The sequence below is a fragment of the Biomphalaria glabrata genome, chromosome 12 (genome assembly GCF_947242115.1).
Source record: "Biomphalaria glabrata chromosome 12, xgBioGlab47.1, whole genome shotgun sequence".
In the NCBI taxonomy this organism is placed as follows: Eukaryota; Metazoa; Mollusca; class Gastropoda; family Planorbidae; genus Biomphalaria; species Biomphalaria glabrata.
The window spans coordinates 20,638,678-20,653,798 of NC_074722.1; the positions used below are offsets into that span (position 1 = coordinate 20,638,678).

At 36.7% G+C, this 15,121-nt stretch overlaps 1 protein-coding gene across 6 annotated transcripts in view; it reads right to left on the reverse strand.

The window, feature by feature from the left end:
• LOC106055954 (dynein axonemal heavy chain 8-like) overlaps nt 1-15,121 on the reverse strand; it is a 287,161-nt gene that overhangs the window by 246,179 nt on the left and 25,861 nt on the right. For all 6 annotated transcript variants that reach the window (XR_008773876.1, XM_056005343.1, XM_056005342.1 and 3 more), the window contains one exon: nt 9,595-9,737. Coding sequence is in view for 5 of the 6 variants with exons in the window: in XM_056005343.1 (XP_055861318.1) it covers nt 9,595-9,737 (143 nt within the window). In the remaining variant the exon portion in view is untranslated. The remainder of the gene's footprint in view (nt 1-9,594; nt 9,738-15,121) is intronic.

The window sequence follows — 15,121 nt, forward strand, 5'->3', positions numbered from 1 at the left end:
TCCGACGACTTTGTGTACACAGTTACTGACGAATAGGTTAACGGTTCTTCTGGCGATGACTTGACTTGTGTAGATGATTACTGACAAATAACAGTCTCTTGACGACAACTTGATCTGGACGACTGACGAATAACGAATTTCTTGACGATGACTTGATCTGGGCTGACGAATAACGACTTTCTTGACGATGACTTGATCTGGGCTGACGAATAACGGTTCTCTAAAATAGTTCACTGCTTCTGCTGCTACTCTGGTAGTACGACGAAGTTTGCTGTTGTACTCTGCTTCATTAGACCAAACTGTCCAATGCAGACTAGGTGAAACCAAGGTCACCTCCGACGATGTTCCGTTAGACGATTAACGGTTTTCAACGAAATTAAGTGGATGTAGCTGTTTCCACAACTTCACTGCTAACAAGTCTAGGTATGGTCTAGACCGACGAATACTAGATATATCAATGTTCAGTACTGATAAAGATTACTTCACTAACCTTCCAAAGGTTAAACACAGTGACCGTTATAAACGTGGCAAGCAACCGGTTCAATGAGCAAACTGCTCCACAAGAATCTCTCCAAGGGTAAGACGACAGAGCGATTTCGATTTAGTTAGCTACCAAACTTGTAGTACTCACAATACTTCTGACAGCGGGCAAACTGTCCTTCTCGAAACTGACGAGGTAAAACTTGATACTCAATGTGGCTCCTATGACGAAGAAAAAATATGTCCAACAGGTTCACTAACGATCTCTCACCCGTTATGAACGAACGGTTTCTCTGGTTGTAGGTCGATTCAGCATATGAAGATCAGGCTTTGATAATATACTGGTTAAGTAGACCAGACGTTACGATGATTACTGTCCTGACGAAGGTCACCCTGAGTTAACGGCTCGTTGAACGTGCGATCAAACAGGCGACGACTGCTTGTAGATCTAGAACAAAGTCACTCTGCGATACTGCTGTGTTCAGCCGTACTCCGATGAAATCTTATATCTTCGAGTGCACGACCCTCACCTGAGTAAACGTTCTGCTTCGAGGTCCGGTTCGATGTTCGGCTTCATCAAGGGTCCGGCTTCGAGGTTCGGGGTCGCCACTGTGATGTTGCTAGTTCAGGCTGTCTTGAAGTCAACCAATTACTCTGCAATCGTTTGGGTGTAATTGTTCGGGTGTATTACGTGTAGTTGACCAACAACACAAACAAGAACTGGCACATCGATTGTAACAGGTGAAGAGATGTAGTCAACGATGATGAACAAGTTAATATATATTTATTATGATAAAAGGCCACAGTAGAAGTCTCTGTCACTAAACACGTCGTTACCCTGGAATGTTCTAACGCTAACTGATTTTCCGGTCTCTAACCCAACATATCCCAAACGTCACTAGTCCCGTTCAATATGCGTCTACTATGGTGCGTCGCTAAATAACTAAAATAACTAACCTATATAAATAAGGTGTCTAACATATGTTAACAGATACAATAGTTTTAATAGTAGTATATGTACTATTAGTACATAGTATTGAAGCCACTTGTCTTATGTTATTAATTTTATGTTATTCATAATATATGTTTGTAGTTATCAATTCATTTCATCAATCTATCATTACATGTATTACTTGATTTTAAAGTGGCCATCGATGCCCTATTTAGAACATTAAATATTAGTTTTAATTAGAGAGAATGACTTTATTATGAGTATTCATTATGTGGTCATTGATGTTGTGACATTGCTGTCATTAGTTTAATTTATATTCATTCAAAGTAATTTTACACGCACCAAACGTGAGGGTCATTGCTAGATGAAAGAGCCAAGATTATGAAGTGAGTGGGTTCGTGACACTCTGGCCATTTCATCCCTTGGTCATTTCATCCCCGTTCTCTTCATCCCCGGTCATTTCATACCCATTAGAGCTGAGTGGACTCAGAGGTGCCCAAAGATTCTAAAGTTGAAAATCCCAGTCTTCACCAGGATTCGAACCCGGGACCCCCGGTTCGGAAGCCAAGCGCTTTACCGCTCAGCCACCGCGCCTTCCCTGGCCTATCTGATGTGTTATAATTGATCTAATTGTTTTGAAAAGGCTCAATCTCTTATTCGAATCCTCAAAAAAAAAAAAAAAAAAAAAAAAAAAAAAAAAATCAGCAATAAAAAAAAGGTTAAGGAAAATGAAGTTTATAAGAATACTATTCGTTTTAAATTAGGTCCAATTTAAAATGCATACTAATTAGCTTTTTCTCTTTAAAAAACTGCTTCCATAACTGATTTTAAAAATTAGATTTTTCGCTTTCAGAAAAAAAAAAGTAGCCGTTGCATCAGAACTTTAAATGGTCTAAAATATTGTGATGTCGGATTTTCAACATCTTTTCTAGTTTACGAGATCTAAACGGGACGGACAGACAAGACTTTTTAGCGGCCCCCGTAAGGGGAAAAAGCCGCTATTAGGTTTGTGCAAAATGTCCGTCTGTCCGTCTGTCCGTCTGTCACACTCAGATCTCGAAAACTAGAAGAGATATGAAAAATATTATTTCATCATTAAATCCGGCTTGAAAAGTTTAGGTGCAACGGCTACTTTTGGTTTTCTAAAAGCAAACCGTTTAATTTATAAAATTAATTATGCAAGCGATTTTTTCATAAAAATACACCAATTCTAAAACAATTACGTAAATGTAAGGGAGGCAATGTTACAATATGCTAACAAAGATGGACAATTTTTGTGTATTTTTAGTATCACTAAGTCAAATATATTTTAAAAATGTACAGGAAATGTTTACAACAAATATAAATAATAGTTAAAGACGTTTTTTCTGGTCAACTAGCTGCTAAAATTAAAAGAAAACATTTCTGTTTGTTTATAAAGGCTAATAATGCACTTTGTATGTAAATATCACGCACATTTTTTTAAATGGACTTTTTATGCAGCGATTTTCGTGCAGTAGCGTAACGTCGCAACATGATCAGGTGCTAAACCAATTCCTTAAACTTTTTTTAAAAATCAGATTTTATTTATTTTTTGTTTAGTGCCCCCATCCGAATAAAAGAAGCTTATTTTTGTGCTTTTTGTCTGTTGGTCGGTCTGTCCGTCACGATTAGATTTAAAAAACTAGAACTCTAAAAGCTATTGAAAATCTGATTTACCCTTTAATGTTCCTCCCATAACATCTCAATAGTTTAAAGTATCTAAAATTGATTGTTCCGGATTTTTTTGTGCAAAACTAATCAACGCCAACAAATGTTTGTTTGCTCTTATAACTTATATTACATTCCATTTCCATGCTTAAACGTTAGAAAAACACATTATCAATAATATGTTGTTCCGTTTTTTATGTAAATAGCATATTAATGCTAAATAATAATCTCTATACTGACTTATATTTCATTAATTGTAAAAATGTTCCGGATATTGTTTTATAAAACATGAATTATGCCTAATGATTGTTTGAAATCGGATAAGGCTTTTAAAAAAAGTAATTTACTAGAATTGATTACTGAAAATTACTTTTTAGACATTTAATTTTCTTGTAAAACATAACATAGAAGTTTTGTAATCGATAAAGAAAGTTCCGGATTTTGTTTCTTACAAATCGTCGCCAGAAATTTCCGAATTTATTTAAAAATCTACTAACGCCAAATAATTGTTTGAACTCCCTCTTCTAATTAATAAACAAATAATCTTCTCATTTACGAAATAATGTTTTTACGGATTTTTATGAAAAATATTTTAACTCACTACTCTCTTACAGTACATTTAACTTTCTACCTAAAACATTAAAAAATCTAATTATCGTTAATATTATGTTCCGATTTTTAAGGAAAACAGAATCCAAACACCAAAGTAAGGTATGAAAATCTCTCCACGTGGCTGTAGTACATCTAATTTTTATACGAGACCATCCAAAAAATTTAATTAACGGTATTACATTTATCTGAAATTCTCTTTTTCTTTTACTATTTATACAAACATCCGGAACAATCTATTATATAAACTTTTCAATTGTGTTCATACCTAAAAATTATTGCGATGTTTTGAAACGTAAAATAAAGGTTAATCAATTTTTAATAACTTTTAGTTGTTTTTTTTATATCAAGATAACGGACAGACCGACTGACAGACAAAACGCGAAAACAATGTGGCTTTGATCCTTTTTAAATAATATCTATTAGAACTCAGTGCACCAATGTCTAAGAACCCTCGTTAAATATCTCGTGTAAATAAAGACATTTTTTTTTATGGTACCGGTACTAGCCTATTGTGAGGTAATGGAATTTTTTTTTTCTTTGACGTCATATGAATGGACTCTTTAAATGTAATGTTAAAAGAACGCACTCAGTGCACCAATGTCTATTAACCCTCGAAAAAATTGCTTGTATTAATGAAAACATATTTTAGTCTAACTAAGCCGTGTGACGTAGTGTTTTTTTTTCTTTGACGTCACATGGAATGAATTCTTTAAATGAAATGCTAAAAGAACGCACTCGGTGCACCAATGTCTATGAACACTCGAGAAATGGCTCGTGTTGATAAAGGTGATTTTTAGTCTAGCTAGGCCTTGTGACGTAGTGTTTTTTTTTCCTTTGACGTCATATGGAATGAATTCTTTAAATGAAATGCTAAAAGAACGCACTCGGTGCACCAATGTCTATGAACACTCGATAAAAGGCTCGTAATGATGAAGGCGATTTTTATTCTAGCTAGGCCGTGTGACGTAGTGTTTTTTTTCCTTTGACGTCATATGGAATGAATTCTTTAAATGAAATGCTTAAAGAACGCACTCGGTGCACCAAAGTCTATGAACACTCGATAAATGGCTCTTATAGATGAAGGCGATTTTTAGTCTAGCTAGGCCGTGTGACGTAGTGTTTTTTTTTCCCTCTGACGTTATATGGAATTAATTCTTCAAATGAAATGAAAAAAGAACTCGGTATAGTAATGTTTATTAAGCCTCGTTATGTGACTCGCGTTTAAAAAAGGAATGATATCTTGATTTAGATCTAATCTAGATTTTTTAAACTAGATCTAGATTTTTATTACAGTATATCTAGATCTGGATTTATATTCTAATTAAAATTATTTTAGAGTCTAGATCTAGAATTTCTAGAATTTCTACTATTTTTTTATTAAATTTAAATTTAAATTTACGGCAAATGAATCTTTGAAACATTATTACTTTTGACCATCGGATGGCTGCCTGGTCGTGCGGTTTGCGCGCTGGACTGTCGTTCAGATTTATGGATGGCCCAGGGTTCAAACCCTGCCAGCTCCCATCCCCCGTCGTCCTGCGGGAGGTTTGGACTAGGAAGTAATTATCTTCAACTCTGAAGGAACATCCGAAACGTGTAAAACATTTTACATCAAAATTAAATCACCTCTTGAATATTATTTGCGAATATGCAGATCCGACAGGGATCCGACTTCGACGGGGGCCGCCTCTGAGTTTGTGTAACACAAACTCTCTTTGTAATCTTGTTTTCTGTTAGTGATGAAATATAATTTCGAAATTGGCTAGCTATGTAGCTTATGACGACTTATAGGAAACCATCAGTGGTTGGACAATGGCTTCAAAAGCAATATACAATGAGGGACAGATATATTCACTACTCACCTTGTGAGTTATGATACACAGGCAACATCTTAAGAAAAGTTTAGCCGGCAATTTCATTTCTAGTTCAATCTAATTATAACAAGGTTACAAAGACAGTTTGTGTGGAAACACAAACTTAAAATCGGCCCCCGAAGTGGTCCACCCAGGCAGGCTTCAATATTTTAAGAAAGAACATCCAAATAAAATTATATCAAAGACAAATGAGAGATAAGAATGGAGAAAGAAGGTTGACAGATCTTGTGTAGTGCCCCAATGGTGCTGCAGATCAAGGGATAGGTGCAAGTGAATGCAAAGTTAGATGTGAACCTGGCCTAATTAGTTCCCCCTTCAGACCTTGTGGTCTATAGGGCAGATGATGTAAAGTTCATCTGTTTTTGTTTTTTTTGCCTACGGTTAACGAGGATGTCATGTAGCCAGCACAACGACTAACCGCCTTTACTTTTCCCCAACTAATGTCAGGTACCCATTAGAGCTGGGTAGACTCAGAGGCGCCCTAGGATTCCGAAGGTTAAAATCCCAGTCTTCACCAGGATTCGAACCCGGGACCTTCGGTTCGGAAGCTAAGCGCTTTACAGAGCCTCTCCTGATCTTCACTTAATGTAATTGTTTTGAATAAGGTTCTCCTTTTATTCGAATTCTCAAAACCGGTGGAGTGTAAATCGAAAAAAAAAAAAGAAAATGAAGTTTATAAGATTACTATTCGTTTTAAATTAGGTCTAACTTATAATGCATACTAATTAGCTTTTTCTCTTTAAAAAACTACTTGCATAACTGATTTTAAAAATTAGATTTTTCGTTTTCAGGGAAAAAAAAAGTAGCCGTTGCATCAGAACTTTGAATGGTCTAAAATATTGTGATGTCAGATTTTCAATATCTTTTCTAGTTTACGAGATCTAAACGGGACGGACGGACAGACATTTCGCACAAAACTAATAGCGTCTTTTCCCCTTTCGGGGGCCGCTAAAAATTGTAAATAAAAGACAAACCCATGCAAAAAATGCCAGAAAATAATCTCATCTTTCAACAGTTTTGTGAAACAAATAATGAAAAAGATGAAAGATTCTTGTAAACTGAAGTTCGCTGGATTTCGAAAGGGGTTTGTTATTGCTCGTTTTGTTAAGCTCTTAAATACATTTTTTGAGAAACAGGAAGATTCAACGGTTAGCGGTGACTTAAAGCAGGCTAAATAATGGTTTTACATGGTAGGCATCTCACACAAATGAATGAAACCAACCTCCGTCTGCTAGGAAAGAAATATATTTTAAAGAGTTTTACAATCTCACATAACTTCATTGTTGACAAATAAATTACTGCTTAAGGACATCGATGGTTAGGGTTAGGGTTAGGGTTAGGGAGAAACAGGAAGATTCAACGGTTAGCGGTGACTTAAAGCAGGCTAAATAATGGTTTTACATGGTAGGCATCTCACACAAATGAATGAAACCAACCTCCGTCTGCTAGGAAAGAAATATATTTTAAAGAGTTTTACAATCTCACATAACTTCATTGTTGACAAATAAATTACTGCTTAAGGACATCGATATCTATGCAATTCACATAACAATGCTCTATAAAGAAATGACGATCCGCTTCTATGATGCAAATAAAAATTTAAATATATATATATATATATATATATATATATATATATATATATACATATATATATATGACATTTATTAAACATTGTTACTGATGTTCAAATTTAGTTGCAGGAAAAAATCGATTTACATAATTATGTCTTCAGTAAAAAGAATGTTAACATAGGAGGCACATAAGAGATATGACTGCATTTGAATGTATCAGTAAAATTCCAAAACAGTGGTCGAAAATGGAATTATTTGTTAGCTTTTCATTCAACATAAACGTAGATTTAGTGCGTAACAAACTTAATGAATAAGCAAAGAAATAATATTCCAAAATTCTTAGGATTTGAAAGAAAGTCATGAAAATCAGATTAATTTTAGTGTGTAATCATTGCAAATTATTTGACATAATTTTTGTTTGATTTGATTTTTGTATAATGATAATATTTGCAATGCCTTAGGTTCCGAGGATTACGGCTGAGTGCAGTGTTTCATATAACTACGCAAACCCAGTTGCGACCTGCATATTTTCCCGAATTGTCTGCAGACAAAGCCGTTGTCTGCTGGCGGTCTATTTAAGTTTTCTCACCGTCTTTTGCGCCTGTCTTCAATAATGGCTTTTCTTTGAGTCTCAAATGTTTGTCCCGCAGCTTTTGTGAGAGCTCTCCAACTGTCTCTCTCAGAGGCCATCTGCCACCAGAGAATGCTGCCAGTTACTTTATGCCAGTGAGTGTAACTTTATAGCGCTTACGGGGGGGAGGGGGCACCTCTGTAACTCCGTCCTCCTCTAAGCTCTCCAAAGAAGATCGCCTTTGGCATGCGGTCGTCTCCCATGCGGGATAAGTGTGATTGACAGCATAAAAATTATAAATAAATGACATATTGTTCAACTTTGCCTTCTCACACTTCTTTATAAGTGTTTTTCATAGGGGGGGGGCGCTGGCGGATTTTTCTAAAGAAAAAAATACGAAAAGGGGGCGGTAGGCCAAAAAAGGTTGAAGACCGCTGTAGATGAATACAAAAACATTTTTTTAGATTACCTCTATATTTATACATGTTACATTTTTGTTAGTTTTTAATGGCATTTAATTTTAATTTTATTCTTATCTAATGTGTTTTGGTCATTTAAATAAAAATGAATATAATAAATGTGCTCATTTCATGATTTTTACAATTACTATTCATTAGATAAAATGATCAGAAGATGAAAAAAACAGGGGATGAAGTGACCGGGGATGAAATGACCTGGGGATGAAGTGACCAGGGATGAAGTGACCGGGAATAAAGTGATCGGGAACCAAAATATCACAATATCAGATTTTCAATAGCGGTTATTTCTCTTCCGGAGGACGCTAAAAAAAGGTTCACAGTGTCGCATACAAAGAGGCAACAAAATAATTACTTATGATATGAGCAACGCTAATTATAAAGACCTTTTCAATTATTAGCTCACAATTACTTTTTAGGATATTCACGTTCAAATATAAAGCAACCAGTTGTTTAAATTTCACTTTCTAATTCCAAAAGAATGTGTCATTATTATTGTTTTACTCAAAAAGGAATGTGTCATTTTTACTGCTTACTGTAAATGGATGTGTCAAGTGTTACTTGCTTACTGTACAAGGATGTATCAAGTGTTACTTGCTTACTGTACAAGGATGTATCAAGTGTTACTTGCTTACTGTACATGGATGTATCAAGTGTTACTTGCTACTTCTGAATGGATATATCAAGTTTTATTCTTACTCCAGATTGTATTCACTGGCTATAACTTTTTAGTGACAAGGTTTAAGAATTTAGTTACTGCCTGAAAGCTGGTTCCTGTCACCAACTAAGTTCCTAACAGGATTCCTGAATCTAAAGCCTAATGACAAGATTCCTGTTACCAAATGAACTCATGACCTGAATCTTACTCTAATGAAAAGATTCCTTTTACCAACTGAGCTGATGACCTGAATCTTAACCTAAGACTAGATTCCTGTCCTTATTTCAGGCTTCTGACTCGAGTCCTAACATGGTAGCTAAGCCTGGAACAACTTTGTCCGTGACGGCAACACCTTTTAAGGAGCGAGCCAAAAACTTAAAAGGAAACATTTTGGCGAGCCTTCATAGTTTTTTAACTAAAGAATGCAGAAATTCGGAATAAGATTAATTCGATTAACAAAGGTGGATAGCAGCTTATCAAAATTGTCTTAAAATTGGTGCAGGTATTCCTAAAAGTAAAATGAGATTCGTCAATTTATTTTTGACACAATTTTTCTAATGCTTATTATGGGGAAAAAAATCTGCTCAAACTATATTGTTGGAAGTGTTGTGGTGATGTGCCCCAGGCCAGCGCTAGACGCAACAAACGTTGTTTACAGTCTAAATATTTGATCCTTATGAGGAAACAATAGATTAGACTTTCACTTACATCAGAAATGTTTTTGTCTTCTAATGGTGCCGGGGATTTCTTCAAGAAATAAACACACTTGCTTTCAAGGGCTACTCCGTCACCAGAAGTAACAAAAAGTCTCATCACAGATGTAGCTCCCCTGCCCATGACTCGACCACATTCTAATGGGATAAGAAACAACTATTTTAAAACTCACTATTTAATCATTCTATTATTCAGAGGGAGGGTCCATTGTTCCTTTTTTTTTCACGCACACAAAGGTATGCGTGCACACAGACACACAGACACACACACACACACACACACATATATATATATAATTAGAAATAAAAATGTTATTTCCTTAACTATCACATCTATATGCAAAATCATTCTTTGCCTGGGTAAACCATCTACTTCTTATAATACCTATATAAATCTAAGTAGGTCGATTAGCTATTTTAATATTAATAATATTTGACATTAGAACAGTATTATTTTGTTAAAGTGTTTTTAATGCACTATATCAGTGACTATATCTCTGATTCGCTAGTGAAGACCTGCGGGTAATATCTGGTTAGTATACTTTTAGTGTGTGAATTATTCTATCTGTTACAATGAAATGAAATGGCCCAATCTGTTCACTTTTTCCTTCTTTCTTTGGTTGAGCTCTGGACCCCTCCCCCCTTTTTTTTCATTCTACGCCTTAGAAAATAGCCCTACATACAATTCTTCGACTTTTCAGCTATTTATCGAACTATTTGAAATGTATTTTGACGCTTTAAAACACCATAAGATGGAGATTATAATTGTATGAGTGCAGTGACGAGGAGTGCAGTGGGACCAAATGATCTATATTGGAAACACAGGCAGGACCTTCAAAACAAGACTCCAAGAACACCTAAGAGACATTCGAAATTTTGCAAATTTAAAACAAGTACACTGGCAGTGTACTTTTCTAAAAATATTTTTTTTTAATATGAAATATTAATATTTCTTGCTTGTTCTTTTTAAACTTTAACTTTTTGTGTGTGACGTACACTCGGTGTGTACATGGCAGGATGTGCCACTGTAGAAATCAATTACTGAAATGTAAATCAACAGAGAACCTAATAGTAAATAAAGGAATAAAACAAAAACATGATTAAGTTTCAGTGACAATAAACGTGTACATTTTTGTATTAAGCCATAGTATTATATCATATCATATTATGTATACTCCTAAGACACCATCATTTATAATGTATAATTAATTTTACAATTTAGTCACTCATAAATATCTAATCATCACAAGGGGATTGAATCTATAGACTTTTTCAAAGCCAACAAACTTGAACAATGAAAATGATTGAGTGCGACTCAATCAAAAGAATTAGAGAAAAAAAAAACAATTTCTGATTATTACATAACTTATCAGCATATCACTAAACAATGGAAGTTCAGTGTGTCTTAAGTTCAACTGCACTTCAAATAGTAAAATTTTTTTTATGGACCTGATCTTTGAATATCTCACTAGTATTATTTGTTGTAAAACAAAATATTAACTAGTGTGTTATATAATGTTTTACATGTTTCGGATAATCCTTCAGAGTTGAAGATAGTTTACTTCCTAGTCCAAACCTCCCGCAGGACGACGGGGGATGGGAGCGGGCAGGGTTTGAACCCGAGACCATCAATAAATCCGAACGACAGTCCAGCGCGCAAACCGCACGACCAGGCAGCCATCCATAAGTAGGTTTTATACCTCGAGTTCGAATTCAGGCCTTTCAACTTTTTAAAAATAAATGCATTTAAAAAGCGATCACGGTAACAATGACCCATATACCCCCCTAACCCTAACTGGCCCAGACAAGTGATAGGACCCTATTCTATCGAAGCGGATTGAGAAAGCTAAAAGCTTGAAAAGGGGCTAAATAAAACAATTAGTAAAATATCATTAATTGTAGAGATTTATTATTGTTAGTCTAGATCTATAAGTCATTTAATTAAATGACTGATCGAAACTGATTGATATAACTACACTTAATATAATCTCTGTTAATTTTTTATATTTTCTTGTTTAATATTATATCCTGCAAATCGTTTTGTTTACATATTACTTTGGCCGTACCCCTTCCTTATTGTTTTGCACTTTCAATAAAACTACACGCATTACAACAGCCTTTTGTCCAGTGTTTTTTACATCTAGTTAGATCGGGAGTTTTTAGTTTTTTGGCACATCGGCACACTTAAGGCCATGTGGTGCCCGTAATCCCTAAAAGGTTACTCTCTCTTCATACCCAAACACTCACATCTGGCCTGTGCATTCTATACCACTTTGTGCCAACCTTAAATATGAAACTTTGTATCTGTTACTTCAAACGGCCACAGCTTAATTAATAATGTTTTACCTCTCTAAACAAGTGCTATACGCCTTAGTTCTACTTTACCGCTCTTTATTGCAACATCTGAAAGGCGCTCTGATGTTTTTGTCCATCGAATGCTCACATATGTCACAAGTCAAAAGCTTGCTGACAGAGTCACTCAATTTTATCACAGCATTAATTATTAATTATTATTATTTACTTATTTCATGTTAATTATTTCCCATTTTTAGACCCAATTTCCTCTTCTCACTAGACTGAGTCCACCACCTTGGCGACAACTAGGCCACGACTTTTCACTTATCTCACCTTGACCGGGGGAATGATAAACACACAGTCACTTACTCTGGTCTTAGGCGCCGGATGTCTGACGGTGACGGTTGACGCTACCTGGGATGGAGTACAAGTAATTCTTTCTTCCAACCCTTACCCACGTCTCTCTGTGATCAAAGAGATTATTCGTGTCAACAGGTCTCTCGACACTCCAAGGTGCGACTTCCGTCTCGATTCAGATTAACCTACGTGAGAGATAATCCTTAGTCTATCGCCTTTCCTGTTTCCGCCCATCTCTTCCGGACTAGGTAGACTAGGTCAAAATAGACACACTCTATTTCTCGTGTTCTCGTCGACATCGGGTCTGGACTAATCATTTACTCTCACTTCTAGAGGAATACCTGGTGGTAAGCCGAACTTAATTACAGTTCCATCTTAGTTTGTGTATATTTCTTGCTGGATATTTTAATTATTTCATTTATGTTTAATTAGTGCATTGTGTCGTAAGTAGGAAACATAATTATTGCCTATTTATTTATATTTATATATCGCATTAACCTATGTCTACAATATTATTACTACGTTGCTCAATTGATCATTGACGCAATCCGGTATATATTTGTACATTGTATTGTATTCCCTTTATCTCGGCTGACCGCCTTGATAGTTTTACTATTGCATTAACACGGCGCTTAGAAAATAGTTATCTCCACTTTTCACATTTTACTTTGACGAGACTTGCGCCCCTTGAACGGACGCTCTCCCCATTCAAGCTCGCTCCATTGTTCATGGCCGACGGCCGTGTGTAAACAATAGCGTCATGGTCGCTGACCATCGTCCATTTCCCCCCTCTCTTCCAACTTATGATGTTTAATTGAGATTATTATTTCCCTTACTATGTACATTTTATATTGCTATTATCAGCCATCTATTTTCCCAATCCCATTTGTCATCATCTCCCCATTGTAATGAAAAGCAAATTCACAAATCTGACGAATGCACCTTAGTCGAGGGCATTGATAAGATGCACGAGAGACATGTCCTAACTTGTCGTTGTTTATCCGCAGCCTCCCTCAGGTGTCTGACTATTTATTTGGATCAACGATCTATTTACCTGCCTATTTATTTGCTATCGAGAATCACCTAATGCCTACTTATGTGCTGAGTGCTATTCTGCACTGCACTTTCCTACTTAGATCTACCTATTTGCTATTTGCTGTTTAGTGTCTACTCGACACTACTCAACTCTACTACTTGGCGCTATCGGCATTGCCCGCCTATTCGACAGCCCCCTGTCAACTTGTTAAGTGCGACGTCCCTATAGACTCAGCTCTGTGCGAGACGTCATAGCTACGCCAAACCCTCTGCAACTCACTGGACTTATCCTGTCAACTACGCTGCCCATGGCAGATCAGCTCTGCCCGCAGTAACCTTGTGCCCACGGTAGCCGGCCACCCGCCCTACTGTGCCCACTACAGATATTAGATTTTGGGATTGAGACTCCACAAGAACTATATCACCGGCGTCCCTCTATCCGCTAGAGCGCCACCTCCAGCTGCAGAACCTCAAGCCAGGACACAGCCAGCTGCGACATCAACAGGACAACCAGCTAAGTCAGAGGACAAAGTGACATACTCTCTTATTAGGTGCAAGAGTGATGATTAAATCTAGTATCATTTAGAGATAGATGCAAACCCTCCTCCTTTTTATTCTTATATGTATATTTATGTAAATAAATATTCTTCATTTTTAACTTTTGTATCTATCTTTCATTGCTTGTCTCGTTGCGTGTCTGCTCCCGATTCATATGCTGATAGGTTGGTGTGTGATAGCTTTAAAAATAATCATCCCCTAGACATTAAACGCGCCAAACACACGTCACATTTCCCCACCTGTCACATATCTGTAGAGGCCTTAAGGCCAATTATGAGGAAATGCAGCTACTGATGGACTCTGAGACTCCTGTAGCTGTCTGCTTACAGGGAATATTTCTGAAAGATAGCATCAGTTTCCGAAGCTACAGTGCTTACAGCATGAATGTTGAGGTTGCAGAGAGAGCATCAGGTGGAGTCTGTTACCTTGTTAAGGACAGCGTCCCCCATGAGAGGGTAGAACTACAGACCACATTACAGGCCGTAGCAGCTAGGATAACCCTACACAAGATTATCACTTGCTGCAGCCTGTATCTACCACCAGGCGCTCCATTAAACCAACAGATATATTGAAACAACTCCCTCGGCCTTATATAATCCTTGGGTATTTCAATGCCTATAACACTATGTGGGGATCCAACAATACTGACACAAGAGGTCGTATGCTGGAGGATATCTTCCTCCAACATGATTTATGCATACTCAATGATGCATCACCGAACTACTTTCATCCAGGAACTAGATCTCTCACATGCATCCCCGGACTTCTGGACGAAATGGTCAGTTAGCAATGATCTACGGAGAAGTGATCACTTTCCAATCATCGTTACTAACAATCTCCCCTCATTAGGACGACCTCAGCGGTGGAAACTGAATAAGGCCGATTGGGAACAATTCCAAAAAAGATGCTCCGAGGATATCACAGAAAATATCCTTGATGAACAGAACCCAGCTGATACCTTTGCTAGCAAGCTACTTAGTATAGCCAGGAAAGTTGTATCCCTAACCTCCGCAAATCCTAAACCATGGTTTGATACAGCTTGCAAAAGTGCTATTGGCGATAGGAAAAAACGACTGGCTGCTTTTATGAAGAATCCTTCCCAGGAAAACCTAAAGCTATTCAGGATAGCTAGAGCAAAGTCTAGACAAACCATACGGTCAGCCAAAAGGAATTCCTGGAGGAATTTTGTAAGCAGTCTGGATGCCAAAACTTCTGCTAGAGCAGTTTGGAAGGCAGTAAGGCGGATCAAAAGGAAAGAATCAAATACAATAGGGCAT